Below are 25,000 nucleotides of genomic sequence, written 5' to 3' on the forward strand. Positions count from 1 at the left end.
GATATTTACAGTACAAGTCAAGGTAGACACTAGTGAGATATCAGCAAAGTGTTTACACAAATGATAACACAGAGGAAGGCATTAACTGAAACATTTGTCTGCCATTATGCTATGGAAATGGAAATCCTTCACGCATGGAAAACCCGATCATCCGATCTGTCGGTGTCTTTGACACATCCAGGTCACTTGCTCCTCTGTGCAGGTGGGACACATATATCACATGCCATTATAATCTATTAGGTTGTATTTTTACAGTCTAAATTGCTCTTCAGTAGTTCGTGACAAACACCAATCACAAAATGTTTTAGTACAAATATTTACTGTAGAGAATGCAGAGTATGCAATCTTACAGAGAAGTATGTTGTACATACACATTAATTTGGCATCAAACCTAACTTGGCTTGAGAGCTCGCTGCCTGGCCAACTGGACAAGGCGGCGACCACCCCATAGACAAAACCTAGAAACAGCTTTTTAAGAAAGGTGGAGGTGGGGATGTGGTGGGTTACAATGAAATCGAAACACAAATGAGAGGGAAGTGATGAGGGTATTTATAGTGCTAACAATCTTAATTAGCTAATGTGTAAATTGCACGATTGAATTTGGTGACGCGGAGATTGGCGTCCGACTCTCCTCCCGAACTTTAGTAACAAACTTAATTTCTCAACTAAAGAAGAGCTATTACACTGGCACTGGTTACACTTGTCCTTATTATGCTGTCGTCAGAAAAGAAAATGTAAAACTTGAAGGGGTGTAGCAATGTAATAACACTACACATCCCATCTCTCCATATATTAGAGACCTAATTTGTACCCTAATCATTTTATTTTCAGGACTGTTCCAATAGTTCATAATTGAACAGGAGTAATAATACCAGTTTGCACTACATTGTAAAAAGCTTACAAAAGTAGGTGTCATTATTTCATCAAAGGTGCTTTTTAGGGCCACAGTCGTACCTGACAATATCTTATCTTTCAATTGTTACTTTTTGGTTTTCTTAGATGACAAAATGACTTCCCAACTTGCAACACGATTTGCCCACAGAACCCCTACCAGCATGGGCCTAAATTATATATCTGGTATTTATATTACAAACTACAATATACAAGTACTAGTGCTTTAAATATTGTTGTGCTAGTCTTTACACTGCAAAATAAGAATTCTGTTGGGGAAAATCGGCTGGTAATTTTAAATGGCAGCACAGGGATACATTCATCTTTACTAATCAGTTCTGAGGTGAGGTACATTTCATAATTTTTAATTGATGCAACTAGGATGTTGTTAGGAAGCCCCGAGTTTGTTTGCTGAGATACTGTGTTCTGTGTAGTGCCGCAGAAATGATGGTTTGTGTCTGTGGAATTGGATTTACAGTTGAACTTTTCAGGGAGCCCTGGTACCAAGACCCCAGACTGTTTGATCTTTTCATCAGTATCCTTTCCACTTGTGCTTGATGTGTGCTCTGCTACTTTTTAAACCAAACAATATACTAAATAGTAGGATAATTTAGAATAGTATACTGGTTTTAGCATTTTTTTTTTAATTTAGAGTGACTAATTGTTATTTTTTATTTATTTTCCCCCCAATTTGGAATGTCCAATTATGTTTTTTCTCCTCACCTCAGCGAGTCCTCACACAGCACAAACGTTATGATCGCACAAGCCGAAAGCCAGAATAGCTTTTAAGCCGAGCAATCCACGGCAGAGGTGATTGGGCTACCGGTCCTGGCGAACAGAGATCAGCCCTGCTTTTTATCTACTCTGAATGTGCTTGGTGTCTGGACAGTAGGGTTCGCTGCTGTGCGATGAGGAGAAGGAATCCCTGCTGGTTTCCCGTCCCCAACCCCAGGAGCGACAGAGCCAATGAGATGCCCCCTTCGGAGTCCCTTGGTAAAGTTCGGCCTCTTTGCACAGCCTCAGTCTCATTGTCTAATATTTACAGTGCATTTTTAAAGAAATGATGTCATGGCCTACATAACCTGATTTGAGGAGACAGGTTTCCCCTCTCACGAACTGCAGCAGACTGTCAAGATGCCAAACAGTATATTGTGTGAAAATGCTTTGGGCTCTCTAGGACACTTTCCAGTGGATGACAGCAATATGAAATATCATTCGTGATTTTGGATGGTGTGTTATAGTTAGATGAAATGCTAAGTTTGTGGGAAGGAGGATGGAGAAGTGTTCTTTGAAACTGGCTCTGGGCCAACTAGTTTGTTAAGACATTTACAAATGGAAACAGCTTTTAACAAACAGCAGTCACGATTTAGTATTGATTTTCTTATTTCTGCAGGGAGTGTATGGAAAGGCTGAGCTTATCAGACCAAATCTAAACAGAGTTTTACCAGGTACAAGCTTTGATCTGTGAATCCTAGAAACATTTAGCCTTGGACATGAATTCCCATTTAGGTTCAATTTTATTTCATATTAACAGAGCCAAAGATTACCAATCATGGCATTGTTTACCAGTCTTAAAAAACTGTTTATAAAGAGATAAGGTGAAATTAGTGATGCAGCAATTCAATTATATATATATAGTAGCACAGCTGGGAGTGGGTTAATATCCTCCCTGCCAAAAAAAAACGTGTGTTAATTGTTTTTGTTAATTGTTTTATTGTTAACTATCCCCTGCACCTGGCTATCATTGTAAATTAGAGCCAGATGCAGGGTATTTAAAGAAAGAAGCCAGTATTGTCTTGGCTGCTGTAATGCGAAGAGCCTGATTCTGTGTCGTTAAAGGAAAGAAAAAAGTACTCTGTAAATCCTTATTGTGGATGAAGTGTGGTTTTGTTTTATTCAATAAGCAGAGTAGCTGCCTGATTTGACTGGTTCCGGTGAAAGAGTTGAGTTTAGTACTCCATACGGAGTTAGGTTTTGTTTTTGTCTGTTTTATTTTTCTGTAAAAATAAAAATAGCACAATCGCGCTTTGAAAAATCAAGTTTTGTGTGTGGCTGAGTCATTAAAGTGCTGGAAAAGAACCAGAAGGACTGAAATTCTTTCTCTCTCTCTCTCTCTCTCTCTCTCTCTCTCTCTCTCTCTCTCTCTCTCTCTCTCTCTCTCTCTCTCTATATATATATATATATATATATATATATATATATATATATATATATATAGAGAGAGAGAGAGAGAGAGAGAGAGAGAGAGAGAGAGAGAGAGAGAGAGAGAGAGAGATTGTAACAAAATGTTGGGCAAAGTAGTCGAGGGTAAATATGTTGGGTTGTGGTTACTGCACAGCCTGTATCCTCAGTGAAAAGAAAATGTAGTCTTGCTATATTGCATCAACACTACATTTCCCAGAACACTGTTAGGTAGCATGGCTGAGCATGGTTTATTTGAAACCCCTGTCAACAATTGCAAAAGGTATTTAAGTAGAGGCTGGTGTTATCATGGTTGATGTTGAGGCTGAGATCTGAGTAAAGACTGGAAAAAGTCAATTGTAAAAATGTACTGTAATACTTAATGTTTGGTTAGAGGTAAATGGCGCAGCTATTCAGTGTTAGATAGGGACTGATAAAATTTAGTTGGCACTCCAGATTGGAGTTAGGCTTTTGTTTGGTTATTTTATTTTCTGTGTTGTATACAATACTCGCAGGTACCAACCTGTTTAAATATGCAGACAGGGTTAGAGGCCCAAAGAGGCCCAAAACAGTGTGCTATATAATATATATATATATATACTATATATATATATATATATATATATATATTATATATATATATATTACAATATGTTTATATTAATGTATGGTTTATATTATAATACTATGAACATGCATGCTTCTAGTTGTATTTGCAAACTTTTTTGAAGTCTACACATTTTGTTCTGCTTGCTTTTCAATAAGTGTTTTCATATTATTGATGATTACCTGTTCAATTAGGAAGTTAGTTGCTAATTGTAACTTTACACGAAGTCTGTCTAAATGGTTAAGCACTGCTCATGAAAAGTTAAATCCAATAATTTCCAACTAGGTGCTACTGAGTCGAAGGGCACTATTTGCAGACATTTAACCTTTTCAGTACCTTTGAGAGATCTTGTTATAAAAATATTGTTGACCATAGTGTGGCTTTAAAAAAAAAACAAAAAAAAACCCACCTCTATCTAGCCATGTGGGGTTTAATGGAAGCAGGTTTAAAATGTAGATGCACAAAGCAAGGCTTGTCTGAGGATTACTTCAGAAAATACTTTAAACATTATCCTTATAAAATATATACATATTGGAAATCATCATGCTTAAAGTCTATTTTTTATATACATAGTGTCATGTATAAGCGATCAGATTTGTCAACGCTGTTCTGACAATGTCAACGGTCATAAATTCCCCAGTTGCTATAAAATTCAGATTTTGCATCCAAATCTGTTATCGCTGTATCAGAGTTTAATCTTGGATGATCTTAACAACTTGAATGAATCTGGACTGTTGTGGGTTTCTTAAACAACAGTTCCATATGTATCAAGCTGTGTTTTATTCATAAAAACATCTTTAAATAAAGCTTTGTGAAAAGTATAATCCAGTGAAATTGTCAAGAAAGGTACTACTGCAAATGTAGTCCTCAGTCTCAACATGTAATTTTCATTGAAACAAGCTGTTAAAATCCTGGATGTGCCAGCTGTAGCATGCTGGCTGATGGCTGTTTGATGTCAATTTGTAGTTATTCATTTATGCTTCATTAAACCTAAATGAAGCTACAGCTGCTGCTAGGATTTAATATACGTTATCTCCCTCACTTCAGCATGCTTGCTGATTGCCCCCAGGTTACAATGTTGTAGCTGCAACACATTTTTTTTTCTATTCTTCCTTTGTATATAGCTGACTAAAAGCAGCCTAGTTGGAAGTTTATACTGTTTTCATGGTCCGTTACTGTGGTAAAAATGTGATTATGCTCTATCAGGTGACATTACTTCCTTTTGTTGACGCAATATTTTGGCTCTTTTGCTCCATTTGTTATTGACTTAGAGAAGATTTGTTGGATAGCAATGATAAAATGGTCCTGTCAGGAGCCATCACAAAGTAGGTTTCATTGGAGCAAAGTTATTTGGCAAGTGTTTGCTGGCTTACTTTAAAAGCCCTGCATATTTACCAGGCGTAATGTGAAAATAGAGCATTGCTAACCCTCAACCACTCCATGACCATTACAGAAATAACTATCATTGCTACAGAATATTTGGAGATTAGTTTTTATCCCATAATCTCCATATTCAATGGTATCTCTAGGGTTTAGGTGCCACATACTATAGACAAGCATTTTGGCTAATAAAATCATTCGTGAAAAGGCTGTATCTTCCTCACAGTTTCTTGTGGTTTTACCCACTATAGACCATGCAGCAAACTGTTTTAAAAAATCTGCAATTTCTAAATAAATAAATAAAGGCTGTTTCTCTGGTAGCCTGGAATATGTTCCACCCCATTGCTTCTAACCTCTGCCACAATAAAGCACACACCTATCTAATACAGCAAAACTAATTATCTCGAGTGGTAATTTGACAGTCAAGTAGTGACCTCCTTTTGTTTTCCACTCTGTCTAGTATAAGTAACACTGGGACATCAAGAGTGATTGAACCATAACTTGCAGCTCCCATCTCTTATCCCGATTCGAAAAATAAGAACAAAAAGAATCAGAAGGCATTGAAGCATTTCTTGAAATGTAAACCCTACTTGAAATTTAAAATCTGGAGCTACATCAAACAGTGACCTTACTCTAGTTATTCACTGTCTGTTCCTCATTAGTAAGAGAAAGTGTGCACTTTATAGGAGCATTGGGTATGGTTCGGTATTCAGGATTTGGTTTAATGCAGATGACTTACTATATGCCACCGAGAGTAATACTTTTGGGAAAGTGTTATTTTTCACAACAGACTTTGTCCTGTTCTCAACCATTATGAAGAGAAACTGCAAATCAGAATGCAGATAAAACACCTAGCTTATCGCAACTTTCCCATTCCTGCTCGAGAGAAACTTGCATTCTAGAAATCACTATAGTAAAAGAGAGGCTTTTGGAAACATGTTTTAAAAGCTGAAAATGTTGACCAAATATATGAACACTGCGAATGCACCCAGAGATTAATGAGAGATGAGTTTCAAAAATGGCTGTACATTGTAGAGTAAATCTGAATCTAAAAGAACAGGATTCCTTCTTCCATTCAAGTCATATGAACATGTGACCTTTCAATTTTGCCAACCCCATGTACTCGTTTTGTCATATGATTTGAATGTAATGAGGAAGTCTATACAGTGCAGGTGCTTGCGTAGGATCGCCAGTCCAGTTTAAATAAATCTCCAAGGAAAAAGGAGATTTCTGGAAAAAAAATCAATAATTCAAGGGCATTTGAAACTACTCGCTCTTAATTTTCACCAAGGACTTCATGGCAAAGCAGAAAGTCATAGGTTGTCTTGAACTGGATTAAGCAATGTTCCTGTAATGTCTTAAACAGTATTCAGGTACTGACTGAAAAACTAAATCATAAAATCATACAGAGGAAGGCTTTCAGAACATCCATTGAAATACACATTTCCTGGGTTGCATAATTTGTGTCCAATTTAGTAAGAAATATATTTGCTTCATAGAGTTAAAGGTTATAAATGACATGGTTGTTTTTAGATGCTTTCTTGAAAACCCTGTTTATCTTTGTCAAGCATTGTGCTGGAAGAGCATGAGTCATGGGCTTTTGTCTGCCAGAGTAGGGTAGTTCAGTTTTCTCCAGAGGTTTTCAAATGATTGCTTGCAAACCTTTAGGGAAAGATCTACTAATGTTTGATATGATGAACAATTGCAAGTTTCAAGACACCAACACATGAAAGGCATATAAACACCTGTTCCCTGTTTCGGCATGTGTTTAAATGGGGGAGTTTCTAGCCAATATAACACACTTTTAACATACGAGTAGTTAGTGCCACATTATTGCACACACATTGTTGGCATGATGCTAAAACTCATTTTCCCAAATATATAGTCCTGGGGATTTAAATATCTTTTTTTAATTAACTTATTTCAGACCACCTGAAGTGACAACATTTTAACAGTCCGTTGAATATTTTGTTTCTTATAAGCACATTTGTATCCAGAATAGTGCATTATACTAAATGAATACTATTATAAAAGCATTTAAATCTTTCTTTTACTAGCATGGTGAAAAAGCTTGGATAAGCATCTGTCATGAAATGGAAAATCACTTTGTGTACGCTTCGCCAATAAAACTGCTATATGAACATGCAGTGTCCGCATCTCTCGCCTAGCTGATCCAGTAATCCCGTTTTCTGGCAGCACTTAAAATATCAAGATTGCATTTTTTTTTAAAAACATGTTAAAGCAGTACAGTGCATTTTTGCTGAACAATTTTAAATGCCAGATTTGTTATTCTACTTTATTTTACAAGCTAATCAACTGGGCCATCGACCCAGAATGCCAAGCTTCTGTACTCCCTCAGATAAACTTGATTTTGCATTCTAAATTTCTGATATCATTACTATTACAATTTGTCGAGATAAAAGCCCCCCCTACAACCATTGCTATTGCAGGATCAAAGATACAAAAACATCTACAATACAGAAGTGCATGAAATTGTGATTTAAACAGCAAGATATTCCATTCTAACAACCAGCAGAGGTGTGTATAGACCTACATCATTTAAGACAGAGGCAGTGTACTTTACTCTGTTATATCAGTGCCATATTTTAAATGATTGGTGACAATGTCCAGCTCAATTTATAATATGTATTCGTATTGTCTGGAATATGTTTTGTGACTTATTTGTCCTATTCCCTGTCATTTGAAAGGAGTTAACAAGCCCCTGGCATTTTAGCTTGTCATGTTAGTACATTCAGAGCTTATGACTCAGCAAAGCCAGTAGTTTGATCATGAGTTACCTTGATTACAGAAGCCCTTGGCACAGGATAGAAAGGAGGAATGAGCTATTTTTACAGCACAGCATGTAAAAATCTGAGATGTGTGTTTTATATACTTTGGGGCATTTTGCAAACTGAACATGTTTAGTAAAGAGATACGGGGCTTGTTTTAAAGAGTATGAATCTTCAAATGTCAATTGCATTTCATTTTTACGTTTCCCTTACATTTTTCAAGTGTTTGAAATCACTACTCCCTGTATGAATGTAGACCATGTGGAGCAGGCAAAGCTGAAAGGTCACATGGTCATATAATTTGAATGAAACGAAGGCTGTTTAATTCTGGATTTTCTTGACAACGTGGAACAAATGCAGTTCTCTAAACTTTTATATGATTAAACAGTTATATGAATAAACAGCATATAGTGCTCCATTACAATCCAATTGACATGTTGAAATATGAGATGTTACCATTGTGCAGAACCATTCTAATTTGTCCAGAAGTTATTTGATCATTCCTCATGTGTGGCAAACAAATAATGCAACATGTAATATCTCATACACTGACAATTATTTGTGAGAGATTTCTACATTACTTCCACAAGTTTATGAATTATCCACCCTAAACCTTATGCTGTGGTTTAGGCCCCAACTCATCTGAAACACATAACTATATACGTCAATCCAAGCATTCTTCAGAGTTGTAATCACAGTCTATTTGCATTTGATTCCATGATCTAGTGCTCTCGGAGGCTGGTGCGTTTTTAGAAGGTGTTTCTTCAGATTCAGGCAATACTGAAGGGTGTGATATAGAACACTGCATGCATATTATAGCAAACCTGATATCTTTTAAGGGTGCTTGAATCAGCTGGAGTATTTTATATGATTGGGCCATTGAATTGTTTCTATGGCAACTCATAGAGATTTAGTCAAGCAATCAGAATGAATGCATTTGAAACGGCATAGCACAATTCATTTATTACTAAGTTGTATTTTTACTTTTATCCCGAAACATTTGTGACAGAAATATATTGGCTATACTGGCAATATAAGCATTGCAGAGTACATTGAGAATATGCAATAGGACGAATCATTAAGAAACCATTCTAAACATGTGTAATTCACATTCAGTCTTGCATTCTGTGTATTACAGGGAACACATAGCATCGTTTGTGTTGCAATATAAGGATCTTTTCATGGAAAAGCCTCCCACATGGAAAATGATACATATTTTAGCATCTCATTAGGTTATTGCATTTTTTTAATTTAACTGAGGTAGTCTTATAGAAAGAGAACAAGATAAAGAAATACATTTTACAAATAAATCCACCAAGACATCCTGTCTGACTGTGACATTCTGTAATAAAATCTGTTTATCTTCTTCCTTCACCAATCATTGTTAAAGCAGTACCAGTAATTTGGTCTCAATGACAGGAGGAGAAATGGCAGGAGGAAAAAAATCCCATGCAACCAAACTAATAGCACAGACCAACCCGCCTGAATCTTACTGTAGGAAGATTAAATGATCTGTTAATGAAAAACCTGAGTGACATTACTCTGAAAGTCACTTTCAGTGGTGATAATGAGATGTATGGTCTTTTCTCAATAGTAGGGGGATGTTACAATTTATTAGGATTAAGACATTTTAATCAAGAATAATCTGGAAAATCAAATGTGGGCTTTTAAATGTGCCGTTACATACAAATTAGAATAGTGTTCCCAGCCCCCCCACCCCCCACTAGGTATAATGAGAATCACTTTCAAAATTGTAATGAAACCTGTTAAGGACATACTTTACCAAAATCTCTAGAGCGTATCATAATCTCATGGGTGACTGAAGACTGTTTACCCGTCTGTCTGATTGTTTTTATGTATATCATATTACAGTTTAGCATATACTGTATCTAAAAGAGTTACTTGTGCCATTATTCCATTATACACACAAACATTGGCTGTCTTGTAACCCTAAAATACAAGTAATCACCAACCATTTACTTTGAATAATATAGTGTTCTCTGAGACTGACAAGTGATGTTCGAAGGTTTCTCTTGGGAAAACTGAAGTGTGCTATAAAGAATTCTACATTATAGCAAAGCTATATATAGGTGCTTGAACAGAATGTCTCAAGTCGCAGGCCGCAATGCATGCTATGGGGCCTGATTAAGTCAAGCTAAATTTCCTTTCCATTGAAAGCAGTGCAGGACGCTCGTATATCACACAGTTCATGCCACTGCACAAGGTTCACAATTTTCCATTTTTGTGTATTGTCGTTATGAAAATGAGAGGAAAAATATGTACCTGCCACTGTCTAGGCAGTCCTACAGGCTGTAAAGATGGATGTAGATGACAAAAAACCGATGAGTTGTGACATAAATTGCTCTAGGTGATCAAGACAGATTGTTTTGACTTGTTACAAACAGAAATGAAGATAATTGTCATTATTTTCTTTAAATGTTTTTGTTGATATTGCTTTAATTTAATAACCTGTAAACCTGATAGGTCAAATTGCCTTCAGCTTGTAAGAAGAGCATGGGAATGAATACAATTAAAGGTCACAGTATACATCAAAACCCCAAGATTCTTAATCTCTCCGGAACTAGGAGGATGTCTGATTGTGTAGAAGATTGTATGTGCAAACAGTGAGTAAGATACTCTCACCAGAGAGCTCTGCTGTTAGTGGACTTTGATTAATGAAGGATCATTCTGCTATTAAACACCGGCACAACATTTAGGCAGATAAGATTTACGTTAATGGAAAATTGCAATTTACAGCAATCCTCCTTGTGTTACAGCTCCTATTGTTTTATGATGGGGCTGCTTGTTTTGTTGTTGATAATTGCCAATAATGCAGTCCAAATTGCAATTACTGTTCAGTGTGAAAACCACAGAAATAGTGGCTGTCATGTTCTGAAGATGTTTTTACACTTATTTGCAAAGATGTAGGGTACTTCTGGACCAGCTGCAATATTAATGATAATGCTTCTGACAACCTGTGAGACAACCATATGTATTTTAGATACTGGTATTCATTAGAAATCAATTGTTTGGGTTCAAGGGTGTTATATTTCTAATGACAAATATGTTAATGAATCATTTTTAGATTACCAAAGGCAACGTGTTCCTTTTTAGCAAATGTGCTGAACTGACCTCAAATCTGATAAAATATTAAATACTATATATTATATTGGAATATAAGTGAATTAGTATTTAGCTGTGTGCTAGTCTATAATCCTTCCAACTATAAGTATAATAAAGTGTGTCATTAATTTTTTTTTTTTTATCTGTTTCTTTTTAGAATAGATTAAAGCTGTGTCAAGCTTTTTTGACACCTAATTTCAGTTGTGTATCCCTCTCTGCAATTTGAAAATAAATAAATACATCTTTGTCCCTGGGTGCACTCATAAGAGACAATTCCATTGTAAGTAAAATATACTGATGGATTAATGCAGCTGAATGATCAATGCCTTTTAAAATGTTTCTTCTTGATGATGTGTCAGAAGACAAGCTTTGTGTTAAGGCAACAAAACTGAAAGATATTTGAAAAATTAAGGGACAATAACAAGCTCCCTACTGTTATCTGTCATCGCCAATAATGACATTACTGACTTTAAGGAATAAGCCCAAAATATAGACATTACTTGGACAGTTTTAGTGTACTTGCCCCCAGCCCTGAAAACCTTCAAAGTTTATAACAGAATTAAACTGCCAGTGGCTTTAACAGCATCAAATCAAAACACATTTTCTGCCACATTGCCACAAATGAAATGGCTTTCCAGTTTGGCGTGTGTGTGATACTGTATATCTGCAGGGAGTGGACATTTTATTATGTAGCCAATATTTTTTTAGATCCATCATGTGTAACTTATATGCAATAGTTACTCATTATCTTCATTCAGGTTTTGAGTACATGTTCATTAATGCCTTTCAAATGATACAACTACTGTTTCCTAATATTTCCTTGTCTTAGTTCAGAATTACAAATGTGGGCTTTTACATGAAAACTACATGCTGGACATTCAACACGTTCACATGCAGGTACATGCAAAAATGCGTTAGTGTTGCCAATTTCAATTGCACAACTATATGAATCCACCCACTAACCAAATAAAATCTAGGAAACACTCTAATCACTTTCTCAGTAGAATTCAATTAAGCAATGTGTTCTTAGTTAAGCCAGTGTCATTACACATGTCTTTGGTTTCCAGACGTACTTTATAAGAGTTGTACAGGATTCCTTTGTGTGGCTTGTGGTGTTTTTGTCCATATTGATTACTCCCATAAAATTAGAGGTTAGTTATACAAATTGTGTTACTGTCTGACAATTTGTATTAGAATTCCCAAGTTTACTACCAAAAAAAATGCCCTATTGTTGGCTTTGTAAATTGGTCAAATAAAGTGATTCCTTTTTTAAATTTGGTTAGACACATTGATTCATACACCACTCACTGCTGTCATTCACTTGTCTAGCTTGAAGAAAAAAAGTTGTCCAGTACAAACCCACACACGAGGGACCAGATGTCTGATAACCCAAGGTGTCCAACTTCAGGCAGACAAGCACTGATCATGTAATCAAATGGAAGGTGGGAGATGTCTGCTTTATTTCCCTAGTGCTGACAATTGTTAGTTTTATGGGGTGTAACAATTTCCAATGCCCCTTTCCCGCCTTTTTCATATGTATAAAACTGAGATCATGTGTGGCAGTTCCCTAAATGGCAGCTTCCTACGGTATTGCGGTGACAAATGATAGGTTTCAGTTTGCTTGAAATTGTTTAGCTAGAGTACACCCTGGTGACAGAAAGCAGGGTGTGAACTAGGTGGCAGGAGTTCCCCAGTTCTCAGAGAAGCAAGAACAAGATCTTTCATTGTATATAGCCAATGGTAAATCATGTAGAAAAAATAATGTTTTTAAGGCCAAGAGGAACATAAATATACTATTGTTTTAACAGAAGGCCTAACTATCAAAGAATGTTTTATAGATAGGCCCAAATTAATCATATTTGTCTCAGAAATTGAAAATGATTGTGGGATTTCAGCTGCAGCTTAAATTTTTCAGAGTGATCTATTGATCTATACAGTATAAAGGACAACTTTAGTATTTACAAAAAATATAAATTAAGCTTTAATGAAATGTGGTCGGGTTTATCTTAAACAAATGTTACAGACCTTCAGTCTGTTGTGTGACAGTGCTAGTTCTTTACTAACCCCATTTTGGTGGAAACATAGTGTTGACATGCCATGACATGCCTTTCCCTAATTTCTGTCACACATTAAATAAATGAAATAGTGATTCTGAAATTGAATTGACTGAAATCAGTTAATATTGCTACTGTACTTTGCAGACAAACAGTACACCCCTTGACATATACAGGGCATTACTGTTGGACTACCACCAGAATTCACAAAGGGTAATTTACTAAAAGTTAATTTCACTGGCATAATATGGGCTTCATTTATCCTGAGGAACAGCCAGGCGCATTTTCAAAGGAACACAGGCAAACTTTTGACGTACAGCATCCTTCAATGTTTTTTTCACAGACACACTGACAAGTGTCCTATTGCATTTGTAGTAACCTCAGGTGGATATATAGGTAGATAGGTAGGTAGCTGGATAGATCTGAGGAAGTCTTTGACACGATGACATGTATAGCTCTTGAAGTAAATTAGCTTAGTTGAAGAGTTAGTTAGCTTAGTTGAAATTAAGCTGCTCCCCTTTTTTGCACAAAATCAAAGAAATGAAATGGCTCTTTGTGCAGTGCATGTTAATTCAGTGTTTTTCACAACCTCTAACAGGTGTTGAGGGGAAATGTGTAATAAGAAAAGCTGATCCGTGCTAATCTAGAAATGTATGAAATTGTTTCGGAATTACCTTAAATGAGCAATAAATTACAGGATTGATTTAATGATAACTTGCCACAGGCACATTCACTTAGATGCTTGTTCTGTGCTGCAGCTGTGTGATTCATATTTTTTAAGTCATTTTGGTTGTATTAGAAACACATTTAGAGCTCTTGTATCCTATGGATGTATAGTAGGCTATTGCAATCCATGAGTGCCATAAACAGGACATAATTTGACTTCCATTCAGGTCATGAATATTAATTTAGCATCTGCATTGTTATTAAGTATTCTAGGATTGTCATATCTTACAGGCAATACAATTTAAGAATTAAAAAAAAAATAACTGGTGTATTTGTCCATAAGTGGAAAACAATTCCATTAGTAATTTGTATCTAATAGCAGACCTGGGCTCATGTGACAGGAATCCCTGCAGTAAGGATGTATTTCTTTTGAAATTCCCCTCAATTGCTGTACTTGATTAGCACTAATACAGGTCAAAAGGACCCAAGGCTTCAAGCATTGAAAACGAGAATGGATGATTGGAAGATGAACACACAGGACTGTATTGAAAAGGGTCCAGCTCAGTGTATGACCTTGGGAAGCATTTTCAGCACTGCACATTGATAACCAAGCGGTATGTGCATTGAAAACGCAACATCTATTAAGATGGGTCTGTTCATTGACCTGTATAAATAACAACCAATCCTTACTGAATGATAAGGAATGATAAAGGCTAGTCGACGAAACACCAAGGGTGGAAGGTGCCCACAGAGAACTTTACTACTCAGCTCAGTCCTGACTGTTGTCATGCTGATGTGCTAGGGAGGCCGCACAGTGGTTGATCCCTGGAGCCAACATTGCAGCCGTTGTGTGTGCTGATGTGCCATGGAGGTAAAATAAGCTGATCCCTGGAGTCAGCATTACACTTCAGCCATCAACACCAGGCAGAAGGATATCTACATCATCAGATGGAAGGAAACACAGATGGATCACATTAATTTACAGTAAAAGAAGCTATGTCTTAATTGGTGCTTATCTTGGTGAGAGCTGAGTCCAATATCAGCATAAAATTTTAACACCTACTCTCGTGTAATGAAAATCATTATTGTAGTATGTTTTCAGTGGGAACAACATTTCAGATGTACTGTACAGTAAGATGAAGTCTGTAGTGAAATGTTGAAGCTGAATTAAGCTGTCATCTGCTGTTACCAGATAGTACATCTCATGTTTTTGCAATTCCTGCCCCCCCCCCCCCCCCCCCCCCCCCATATACACACACACACACACAAATATGCATATTAGGTTTAGAAACACCTATGTTTAAAGAGTGGAAGGTGAGCCAAAATTAAAAAATGTGTATCTAATCTTGCTGAATTACGTTAATAATTGATAACAGTTTAACCTACTATGTGTACCATAGTTGTTTCCTATTAGTTTGGGAATATTAACACCATAGAAAAAGCTTAGTAAATGTGGTTTACTGATTTTTCCAAATAATCCCTCTATTCCCACAAGGAGAAAATCCTTCCACTCCAGTGACCCCCCCCCCCCCCCCCCCCCCCCCCCCCCCCCCATGTCTTGACTGGAGGTGGACAAGACCAACTGTTGATGTGATGCATCTGCTACTGCTCAGCGTCCTTCAGCAGCTAGCTATGTGAGAGCGAGTCATAATTCATTGCAGCATCCCTGTCTTAATCACTGTCCTAGTCTGTTCACCTGACTACCGAGTAATGTAAAGTCACAGTGTTCAGCAAGCTGCTGTCATTTTGAGACTGCACAGCATGATCCAGGCACTGCCTCATAACTTGCGAGCCACAAGCAATTAAGCAGGGTGTATATCATCTGTCTCTTCTGAGGCAAAACCCCCTTATTGATAAAAAAAAGCAGGACATTGTGAGCTAGTGAAACAGTTCAAGCATGCATAAACACCATCTGTGATCCACTACAGGTCATACAACCCGTGTCTGGTTTTGCCTCTCGTGCAGACGATACAGAGATAATGCTACCAGTGTGAATTTTGGCATCAGAAAGATAGTTTGTGTTCAGAAAGCAATAATGCAGGCATTGATCCAGAATTATGTCTGTGCCCAATCATGTGTGGCTGTATTATAAAAGTCTGTTCTCTTGATACATTCCTAGTATCATTCATCAGGGTACTTTCTCTGATCAGGCTAATCCAGGGTGTAGGGCTTTGCCTCTGTATCATTGTCCTTGCCTCTAGGATCAAGGGCATCCAGTTTTTAAATCTGGTGTTATGCTTGAGAAGAATTCACTTGCAGCAACCTCACCTAGGGGAATTGGGTGCAGTTGCTTGGCTGCATGCATTATAATTGGGAAAAATACAGTTCAGAGGATCATTGTCCATGTAGTGTGAGTTAGAATTGTGGGATGCTATTCTGTGGTAGTGCTCATAGGAGGCATCTCAACATACTTGAAATATATTACCATCTAAACGGTTGTCCTTATATGGATATCTCTTGGTGTGTAGACAGCCAATATTATTCCTTCGAGTACAGTATTGTAATGTGTGTATTAAAATCGCAAACAAAAGACTTGACTACCTGAGTACACAAACAGCAACATGACTGACTGCCGAGAAAAGACAACAAATGAGGTTGACAATCTTTCGTCTGGCTGCTTATTTGTCATTCATTGACTCTCATTTCTCAGTCCCTTTTCATTGTGGATCAAACAGGGTTTTTTTTTTTCTTATTTCCCCATCTCTTGGGGTTGTCAGTGAAGAAAACTAGTTAGCTGAGAATTGTACAATGTGTATATAGATATTCTTTATTTTAAATCCAAATAAGAAGTAGTTTTTGAAGTAGAATTAAAAGATGACTTTAACTAAGCTGCCAAGGTCAACAGAGAAGCTGTGCGATTTCAGATACGAGATTCCTAGTTTATTTATTGAAAGACAGAGGGAGGCTGTTCAAATTTTTTTTTTTTATAAATTATAATGATGGCAATTTTTCTTACGTGTTTAACTGAAAATATGGTAGTTGTATTATGTTTAGACTCCTGCTGTTCAATAAACGTCTGCACAGCATTCATTAAAATATGCCAATTAAACACTAAACAACACGTTCTAGCAATCATTAAATAAAACAGGGTTTAAATTCCACTTAGAAGAGCGTGACCCTCTCTCTGTCTCCCTCCCTCTGGCTGTTTCTTCTTTCTCTCAATATATTTTTATTACATTTTATGAATGCTCACACTTCAGCGCTTCCAATTATGAAACTTTTGGAGATGAATCTCTCTTTCTTGAGTAACCTTGTGTGCAGTAGCAGATCCTTTATGCCGTATGGTAATTGTCTGATACTGCTGACAGTGTCGATGTTGAAGACAGCATGTATCAACACACCCCTTGAAAAAAAGAAGGATCAACAGTGATGCTTGGGTGTAATTCTCAAGGACTTTTACTCCATATTTACCAATTAAAATCCTAAATATAATGAAAAAACTATGTAAGACTTTTTAAAAGTTGTAGTTATATATGGCAGCTTTATTGGGTGTTGCAAAATACAGTTCTGGAGTTAGGGCAATAACAATTTAGTACTCTAGCCCTGTGGACTTTCCAGCCACATACAGCCCTTCAGATATGAATCTGTTACCGTCTTCCCTTGCTTCTATGCAGTTTCATTATTTAATAATTGCTGGGAACTGAGCTATGAGCAGGCAAAAATGCATGCAGAACAGAAAATGAAATGTATTCACAAATTTTGTGACATTCATCCATATACTATTTTATCAACTACTTCAGTCAAAATAAAAGGCATGTATTTACATCCAACAACCATTTTGTATGTCAGTGGCAAGGTATGTAATTGTACAGTAATGTCAAATAATGGAGTCTTTGGAATACCCAAGGCAGAGCTAAGTATGTCCTATAAAAATCAGTGTGGCTGGTTGATACTCAAGGTTGATAAATCATGTGTAATACACCAGGGACTTACAGTAGATGGAAGCTCAAAAGAAAAAGCCTTGCTGCTTGTCTTGTGCTGATATCTTTAACTTCAGAAATACCGATATATTCTGCTACTTCTGTGCTCTACTCTGTACTTAAAACCAATAGAGATCATCTGTTATACCCTGTCAATGCATGCTGTTGCAGGCTCAAAGTGTTTTTTTTAAACGTCATAATGATTGTTTAAATATTTGTATTACATGTTCTAGTTTAATAACAACAGGGGATCTTGTGGTCTAAATTGTCTAAATACATACAGAAGTGTGTTTAAGGCATTGTTACACTGAAATCTGGTTATACATAATGTTTCAGAGAAAGAAACAGTCGAAGTGAAAATGTTATATAAATGACAGCATGTTTTCAAACACTTTAAATGATGCAGAATTCACTACTTGCCTTCAGGCTTGTTTTCTGATTTAAAGATGTCTTTCATTAACATCATTCAATCAAGTTCATTTCTTATTTCCACATTCTGTGACCTGTTCTGTCCTTCATAAACGAGTCTGCTTAAAGTCAAAGGAAACCCACAATGCAAGCAACATTAAGAATAATTATTTCCTCAAAATAAATTTAAATATTTTACAATATTTTTGTCATGTTATATGAGCGAGTGTTTTTGGAAAACTGGAAATTCAGGAAGGAAGTACCAGGATTCATGGAGCATTGGGAAACTGTCTTCTGTGTATCTTTTTTGTTCACTGCAAATGGAAAATGCATTCAAGCTAAGGTGACCATATGGCTTCGTGTTCAGTGGGACAGTTCAGGCTTTTCAACTCACAACCCAATGCATTTTGGTAAACATAGTCCTGCTTCTTCTTAAAGGTAAGAATGGTACCTGAGACAGGTAAAACGTGAGTTGAAAAGCCTGAACTGGCCAACACTGTCCTGCTGAACACTGAGCCATATGGTCACCTTAAAGCTCAATACTAAACTTGGCAAATACAGTGTCACATGATCAAAATCATGATTTTCAAAAGTAAAGAAATTGAAAACCACATAGTTGATTTATTTCATTAGTCTGACAAATTTGGAATTAATAATATTGGTGGTTTTATTAATTTTCTTTATTGGCATATATGTAAGCTACAGTTGTTTAAAACGATCAATAATATTGTGTTTTGTTGTTCTGCACTGGTAGTACATAACTATGTTCCTTATTTTATTTTGTTTTAATAGTTTTGCATACTTGCTAAATGCTGAGAATTTGTTACAAATCAGGCAGTTTAATTTATCCATTTTCTTGCTGCTTGTCTCCTCTCTTTCTCCTCTTGCACTGTAGTGATGGCTGGGCGGACCGGTATGATGTCACAGAAGGATATCAGAGAGAGGCTACAGGGGGCATAACAATAAAGCTGCAGTCACCAGACGTCAAGTGGTTTGATGAGTATTACCTGAAGCTACGGCCTGAGACCAACCTGAGGAATCCCTGGTTCCCTGAATTCTGGCAACACCGCTTTCAATGCAGACTCAAGGGACATGCGCAGGAGAATTTCAAATACAACCGCACCTGTAATAGTAAGTAGCAGCTTTTATGTAGCTTTCTGTAAAGCAGGTACACCATTTTTTGGCAACTTATAATGAGAAGGACTTAGAATACTGTTATAAATAATATACTTCTTGCATTGTAATAATGGTTCTTAGTAGATGACATTTACATACTACAGTAAATAGTTCGACTTTATGTTGGGATGTTTACAGTAGATGTGATTTAATCAGGACTGCATTGTCACTGGCTATTCAAGTCTAGCCTTCTTATTATCTCAAGGTGGATTATAGAGGTGACTAGTGGCAGTGCTTAGAGAATCAGAAGGCTCCTGATTCTCCCAATTCTAGGGTGCAATTGCACTGTAAATGCAGCATCCCGTGTGCATTTGTGTTCCTAACAATGCTTGCCATGGGTGTCAAAAACTAGGCTTTGAGTGAATGACACCCTTGTTAGAGATAGTAAAAGAAACATGCTAAATTAATCACATAAATACATTCATTTTTAATGTCTTGAATGTTGATTTGAGTTTTGATTCATATACCTACTTTTTTTCAGGTTTATTTTTTTCATGAATTTATTATACAAGGAGTACAAGACAATCACTGTATATGGTTTTGTCTGGCCCATATACATAAAAACCAACAAATGTCCATCAACTCTCAAAAAATATATTGTAATGAGGGCAGATTAATGTAAATTGAACTGGGAACTAAACCACTTGATAGGTTAAAACAAGAGACAGATTTTATTTTGCCCAAAAATTCACCAATTTAAAAAAAAAAAAAAAAAGTTTTATTACATTTAATATCAGTGACATGATTGTGAGCTTCTAGGCCACTTCAAAGTAAGCTAAATTAGAGTCCTGTATTTAAATTAGAATTGTGTTGATAAGCTGGAATGTAATTACCCCAACACATTTTTCCTAACAAAAACAATATGAGCTACATTCATTCATTTTAGAGTTCAGCCTCATATTCTAATGTTAATTACAGAAAGAAACCCATATGAGGTTCATGTTTTTTGTTTTATTATGCTGTCATTTGATGTAAATCTCATTTAGACCATTGTTTATTATGGTTTAAGTGCACTCAGGTGTGTTTTTTTCAGAGCTGGTTGAATTAATTTATTTTAATGAACTTTACATCTTTAATTTAATACCCATGTATTTATAAATGCAGCACCTTTATACCATTAATTTTCAGTGTCTGTGTTATGAATAAGTTCAAAGGATCTTGGACTAATGGGAGTATTTGAATAAAATGTTATTTCCCCAATTCAAAATGAGTAAGAAATTGTTATCATTTAAATCATAATGGATAAATGTTATAATCAATTGAAATTACATGCATGTTCATATGAAACATGTTAAACAGAACGTGCTTTTGGACATTCAGGCTTTCATACAACTATTATACGACTGTGTGCTTGTCAATTGTACATTATACATTAAAATCTGTTTTTGATACTTAAATTTAATTGAAAATCAGTAATAATCATTTGAATAAAAAAATAGAGACTTGTTTTACACACTATCATGGAAATACGATATTGCAGTTTTGTGCACATGCTATCATGATGCAATGGTTTGGATACAGTTCCAATGTTAAATACTTTGTGCCTTACTCCCCCAGGTCGCATGTCTTTAAAAGAGCAGTATGTTCAAGACAGCAAGATGGGGTTTGTGATCAATGCTATCTACTCCATGGCCTATGGACTACATTATATGCAGCAAGCCCTTTGTCCAGGATATGCAGGACTCTGTGATGCCATGAAACCCATAGATGGAAGAACACTATTAGAATTCCTGATGAAAACCAACTTCAGTGGGGTTTCTGGGGAAGGAATCTTATTTGATGAGAATGGAGACTCTCCAGGAAGGTAACTGGCTTGTTATAGAACACAGTATACAAAATCTAATTCAGTTTCCAAGAAGCCTGTGGATATTTGTCTTATTAATCATGACATGAGTTATAAAATAAAAACAATTTTAATTTTTTTTTTTTTTTTTAATAAATATTTTACAGGTACGAGATAATGAATTTTAAGAAAATGGGGAAGGATTACTTTGATTACATCAGTGTTGGAAGCTGGGACAACAGTGGACTGAAAATGGATGATGATGAGATCTGGGCAAACAAAAATACCATCATCCGATCGGTCTGCAGTGATCCCTGTGAGAAAGGGCAAATAAAGGTAAGGTGATGGGAGCATTTTGGGTTATGATGACGACAAAGAGGTTTATGGTATTCCACTTAGCTTTGTCAATCCACGCTTTTTTTGTTACTGCTGCTGTTGTGGATTGCGCTGCATTTTGTGAGGCGATACAGCAGTTCTGGAGGTGGGTTGCTAGGCAGCAATGTCAGACTCCCACAGTTTAATTATGAGTATGATGAAGTGACTTTGTTCGGTAACTTCTGCCATAGATTTTTTTTTTTTTTTTAATAGAGAATTTTATGGAGGATGCTAATTATGTCTCTGCCTGTTAGATTCAAAAAGATGGAGGTACCATAATGCTGTGTTAATTTTCCTTACATTTTCTTCCCAGGTGATCCGCAAGGGTGAAGTGAGCTGCTGTTGGACGTGTACACCGTGTAAAGACAATGAAATCATCTTTGATGAATATACCTGCCAGGCCTGCGTGCTGGGATCCTGGCCCAATGACGATCTCACAGGTAAGGAATTCAAATTTTTTTTAAAAATCACTGCTTCCGTAGACCTGGAAATAAAGCAATCCTAGTATAATGAGCTGAAATGTGTAAACATTTAAAATCCATGCTTATTATATGAATGGGTGTAGAAAGTGAACCACAATGAATTACTCCACTTGGTCTCAATGAGTAATAATTCCTGGTTCCTATTGCTCTGTAGCCATAGGTCTGGTTGTGACGTAGTTGTTTATTGAACCGCTTGAAACCATTTGTGCAATCCTCCTGGGTGTCCTGACCCCAGATTGCCTAGCAACACCCTCGGAAGCAGTACATTCAATCTAAGGGTATCCTGGACTGGACAGCTATGAATTTTGCCTACCTTTTTCCCGTACAGTCTCCTGTTCCACATAGAGAGGAAAGTGCATTTTAAAATGTTGACACTGCATCATGAAAAACAAGCAAGATCGAACAGAACAGTATAATTTGGCGAAAGTGAAACTGTTCCATCGTGCTGCTGTGAAATGTGTTCCGCTTGTTCAGAGGAACAGCCCGGTCTGCTCGAGGTGCAGTTCCACGCTGTGAAACATGGCGCCGCCCCACACGTACAGCTATGCTGAAAACTTTTGCATCGCCTAGAATTTTAGGATTATACAAACATAATTTAGATATTTTATTTAACACCATGTAATCAAAGAAAGTACAAAATTATATCGCAAAAGTCTACCGGAATAGTGGTACAGTATTTCATGTTAGATTTCGAAATGTCACATTTTTTTTTTGGGACGGTTTTTTGTTAAGTATATGGAAAAATACAAAGCGGTATGTAATTCAATAAGCTAATATTACTTTATTCAGCTGGTTTCATTGAACTGTATGAAGCAAAATTAGTTAATTCTATAGGATGATACAAAGCTTTTGGCCATAGCTGTACATTCATGTATTATAATGAAATATACTATATTAGGATCAGACTACATTTGGTAATTGTTGCAAAACCTTTAAACTGATATGATATAAAATAGTGGTGCAACGTAATGGAGAAACAACTAGTGTTCTGATGTCTTTCAATAAAATGTGCCCAGTGAGGGAGAAAAACTAGCGATGATGCATGATGATGAATGCATGGCTGCAGCTCATCTCCAGCTCTGTCAGGGATCCTTGTGAATACAAGGCCCTGGTGCTGCTTAAGTCCAATGTGTTCCTTTAATTTAATGCCCAGATAATGAATTTCAAACGGACATGTGTAAATTATAGAGCGATGACTCAGATTTAAGTTCCATAAGAAAAAGGATGAGAGGTTGCTTAAATAGAATGTTGGTATCTGAGGAACTACAGCAGCATGACTAAAGAAAATAAATAAATAATTTATGCATACAAATATATACACTTGTTCATACATCTTGTATGTGAACTGACAAGGCTAGTTACAAGTTACAGTAAAAAAAAAAAAAAAAAAAAAAAAAAAAAAACTAAAAAGATATATGTAGGTATGTTTCAGCTTATGATTATTATTCAACAGTGAGCCAACCGGACTAACCTTGTTCGATTTCACTTGTTCCTTAAGTTCCAGTTATTTTTATTGTATGTATTGATGTAAATAAGTGGGCCTATAAATCACCCTAAACTGGATTAATCTAGATTTTAAGAACACCGTTATTTAGGTCTGCCACTGTTGAGATTATTAAAATATACCCCCTTAACTTTGAATAGTTGTTAATATAACACTTGAAATAAACTATGAAAGACTGATGGCCTTCACAAGTGTTAAATTCTTGTTTTCTGTTGATTTAATGCCTTGTTATGATGATCTGATTTAGTAAGTCAAAGATTTGGTTTACACTCTTGGTCTTTCTGCAAATGAATAACTAGCAAATATATCCAGGGTGGGTTTCAGTTTTATTATGGCACCACTATCCTTGTACATTATGACTTTAAGGAAATGCCAAACAAACAATGAACATTGATGAAACAGTGAGGGATGTTGTCTAGCGATGACAATTTGATTAATTACTTACCCCTTAAGCAATGCCTGACTTTATAACAATCTAGGTGCTGTAATAGAGTTTGCAACAGAAACCCCTCCTACTAGCTTTCACATCATGTACAGGTTTCCTCTCTAGTTGCAAACAGGAGAGAGAAGAGGGTCTGGTGTCTACGACGGGTGTCTGTGTAGGACATAGTAGATGCTATACTGTAAGCTGGGTTATGTATCTGTTCATTCTTTCTTTGTGACGGGAGTGAATCCTGAGGTCTAACTTTCTGTTATGGTGAATGACTAGGGGCACGTTCAGTTCAGGAGATGGAGTGTTAAGACTTATCAACTGAGGGGGTTGTCATGACTGCCTAACTTGCAACTTCAAAACTGAATTAGAGAGGTGTAGTTTTAATGAACAAACAAAACATGCATAGTTTACACACCCTAGTCTCTGTAAGTCGCCTTGGATAAAGGCGTCTGCTAAATAAACAAATAATAATAAATTCATTATTCAACCTTTAAGCCCTCCAGAGAGACCTATTTGATACAAGTAAAATTAAAACTGCATGCCTCTGGCAACATGATTTAGAGTTTTTTAACCTTATTACATTCCTCTGAGACATTTCCGACATGTATCAGTAATGCAATTTATTTATTAAAGATTTTTAACATGGCAAACCTTTTTACATGAATTGCCTTGTCTGACAAAACATTAGCTCAAATTGAAGGCTGCATTATGATGCTGCAGTTCTCTCTGAACAGTGACTCTGTATTTATTGTTGGAAAGTTTACTCATCCTACACTCCAATCCCTCCTTAAGGTTACATCTGGGAGGTTGTAGGTTAAATTCTGTGAATCAGGCCAAGGGGAATTAAGCCAGGTTAGATAAACACCTGTGCACTTCTTTTGAATCCTTCCTATGCGCATTGTAATGTAAGCAGTAAGTGGTTTAAAATCGGAAGGATTGCACCTACAACATGGCCCTACCACCATGGTGGCTTCGATGAATTCTGCAGATTGCACATTGGAAATAAATATCTAGGATGTCCATTTCTGATTATATTCTTTAAAAGCATAGTGGCATGTTTTGGTTGCTAAATGAATGTCAATGTTTCATCTCGACAGGAATTGCCTCTGGCAGAAGGTACTTAGCTTTCACTGCGTTTACTGTTTTTTCTTGATTGGAAGCAACAGGGTGCAAATGCTAGTTTATGCGTATAAGCTCCATAATGTATGGAGAGGTATAATACATTTGT

At 36.4% G+C, this 25,000-nt stretch overlaps 1 protein-coding gene across 1 annotated transcript in view; it reads left to right on the top strand.

The window, feature by feature from the left end:
- LOC121302602 (metabotropic glutamate receptor 5-like) overlaps positions 1-22,386 on the top strand; it is a 52,254-nt gene extending 29,868 nt beyond the window's left edge. Inside the window, exons 4-8 of the mRNA XM_041232605.1 lie at positions 18,915-19,150; positions 20,753-20,999; positions 21,146-21,314; positions 21,667-21,793; positions 22,310-22,386. Of these exons, the coding sequence (XP_041088539.1) occupies positions 18,915-19,150; positions 20,753-20,999; positions 21,146-21,314; positions 21,667-21,793; positions 22,310-22,386 (856 nt within the window). The remainder of the gene's footprint in view (positions 1-18,914; positions 19,151-20,752; positions 21,000-21,145; positions 21,315-21,666; positions 21,794-22,309) is intronic.
- The last annotated feature ends 2,614 nt before the right edge of the window (positions 22,387-25,000 follow it).

Source organism: Polyodon spathula, chromosome 30 (assembly GCF_017654505.1).
Source record: "Polyodon spathula isolate WHYD16114869_AA chromosome 30, ASM1765450v1, whole genome shotgun sequence".
Taxonomy (NCBI): domain Eukaryota; kingdom Metazoa; phylum Chordata; class Actinopteri; order Acipenseriformes; family Polyodontidae; genus Polyodon; species Polyodon spathula.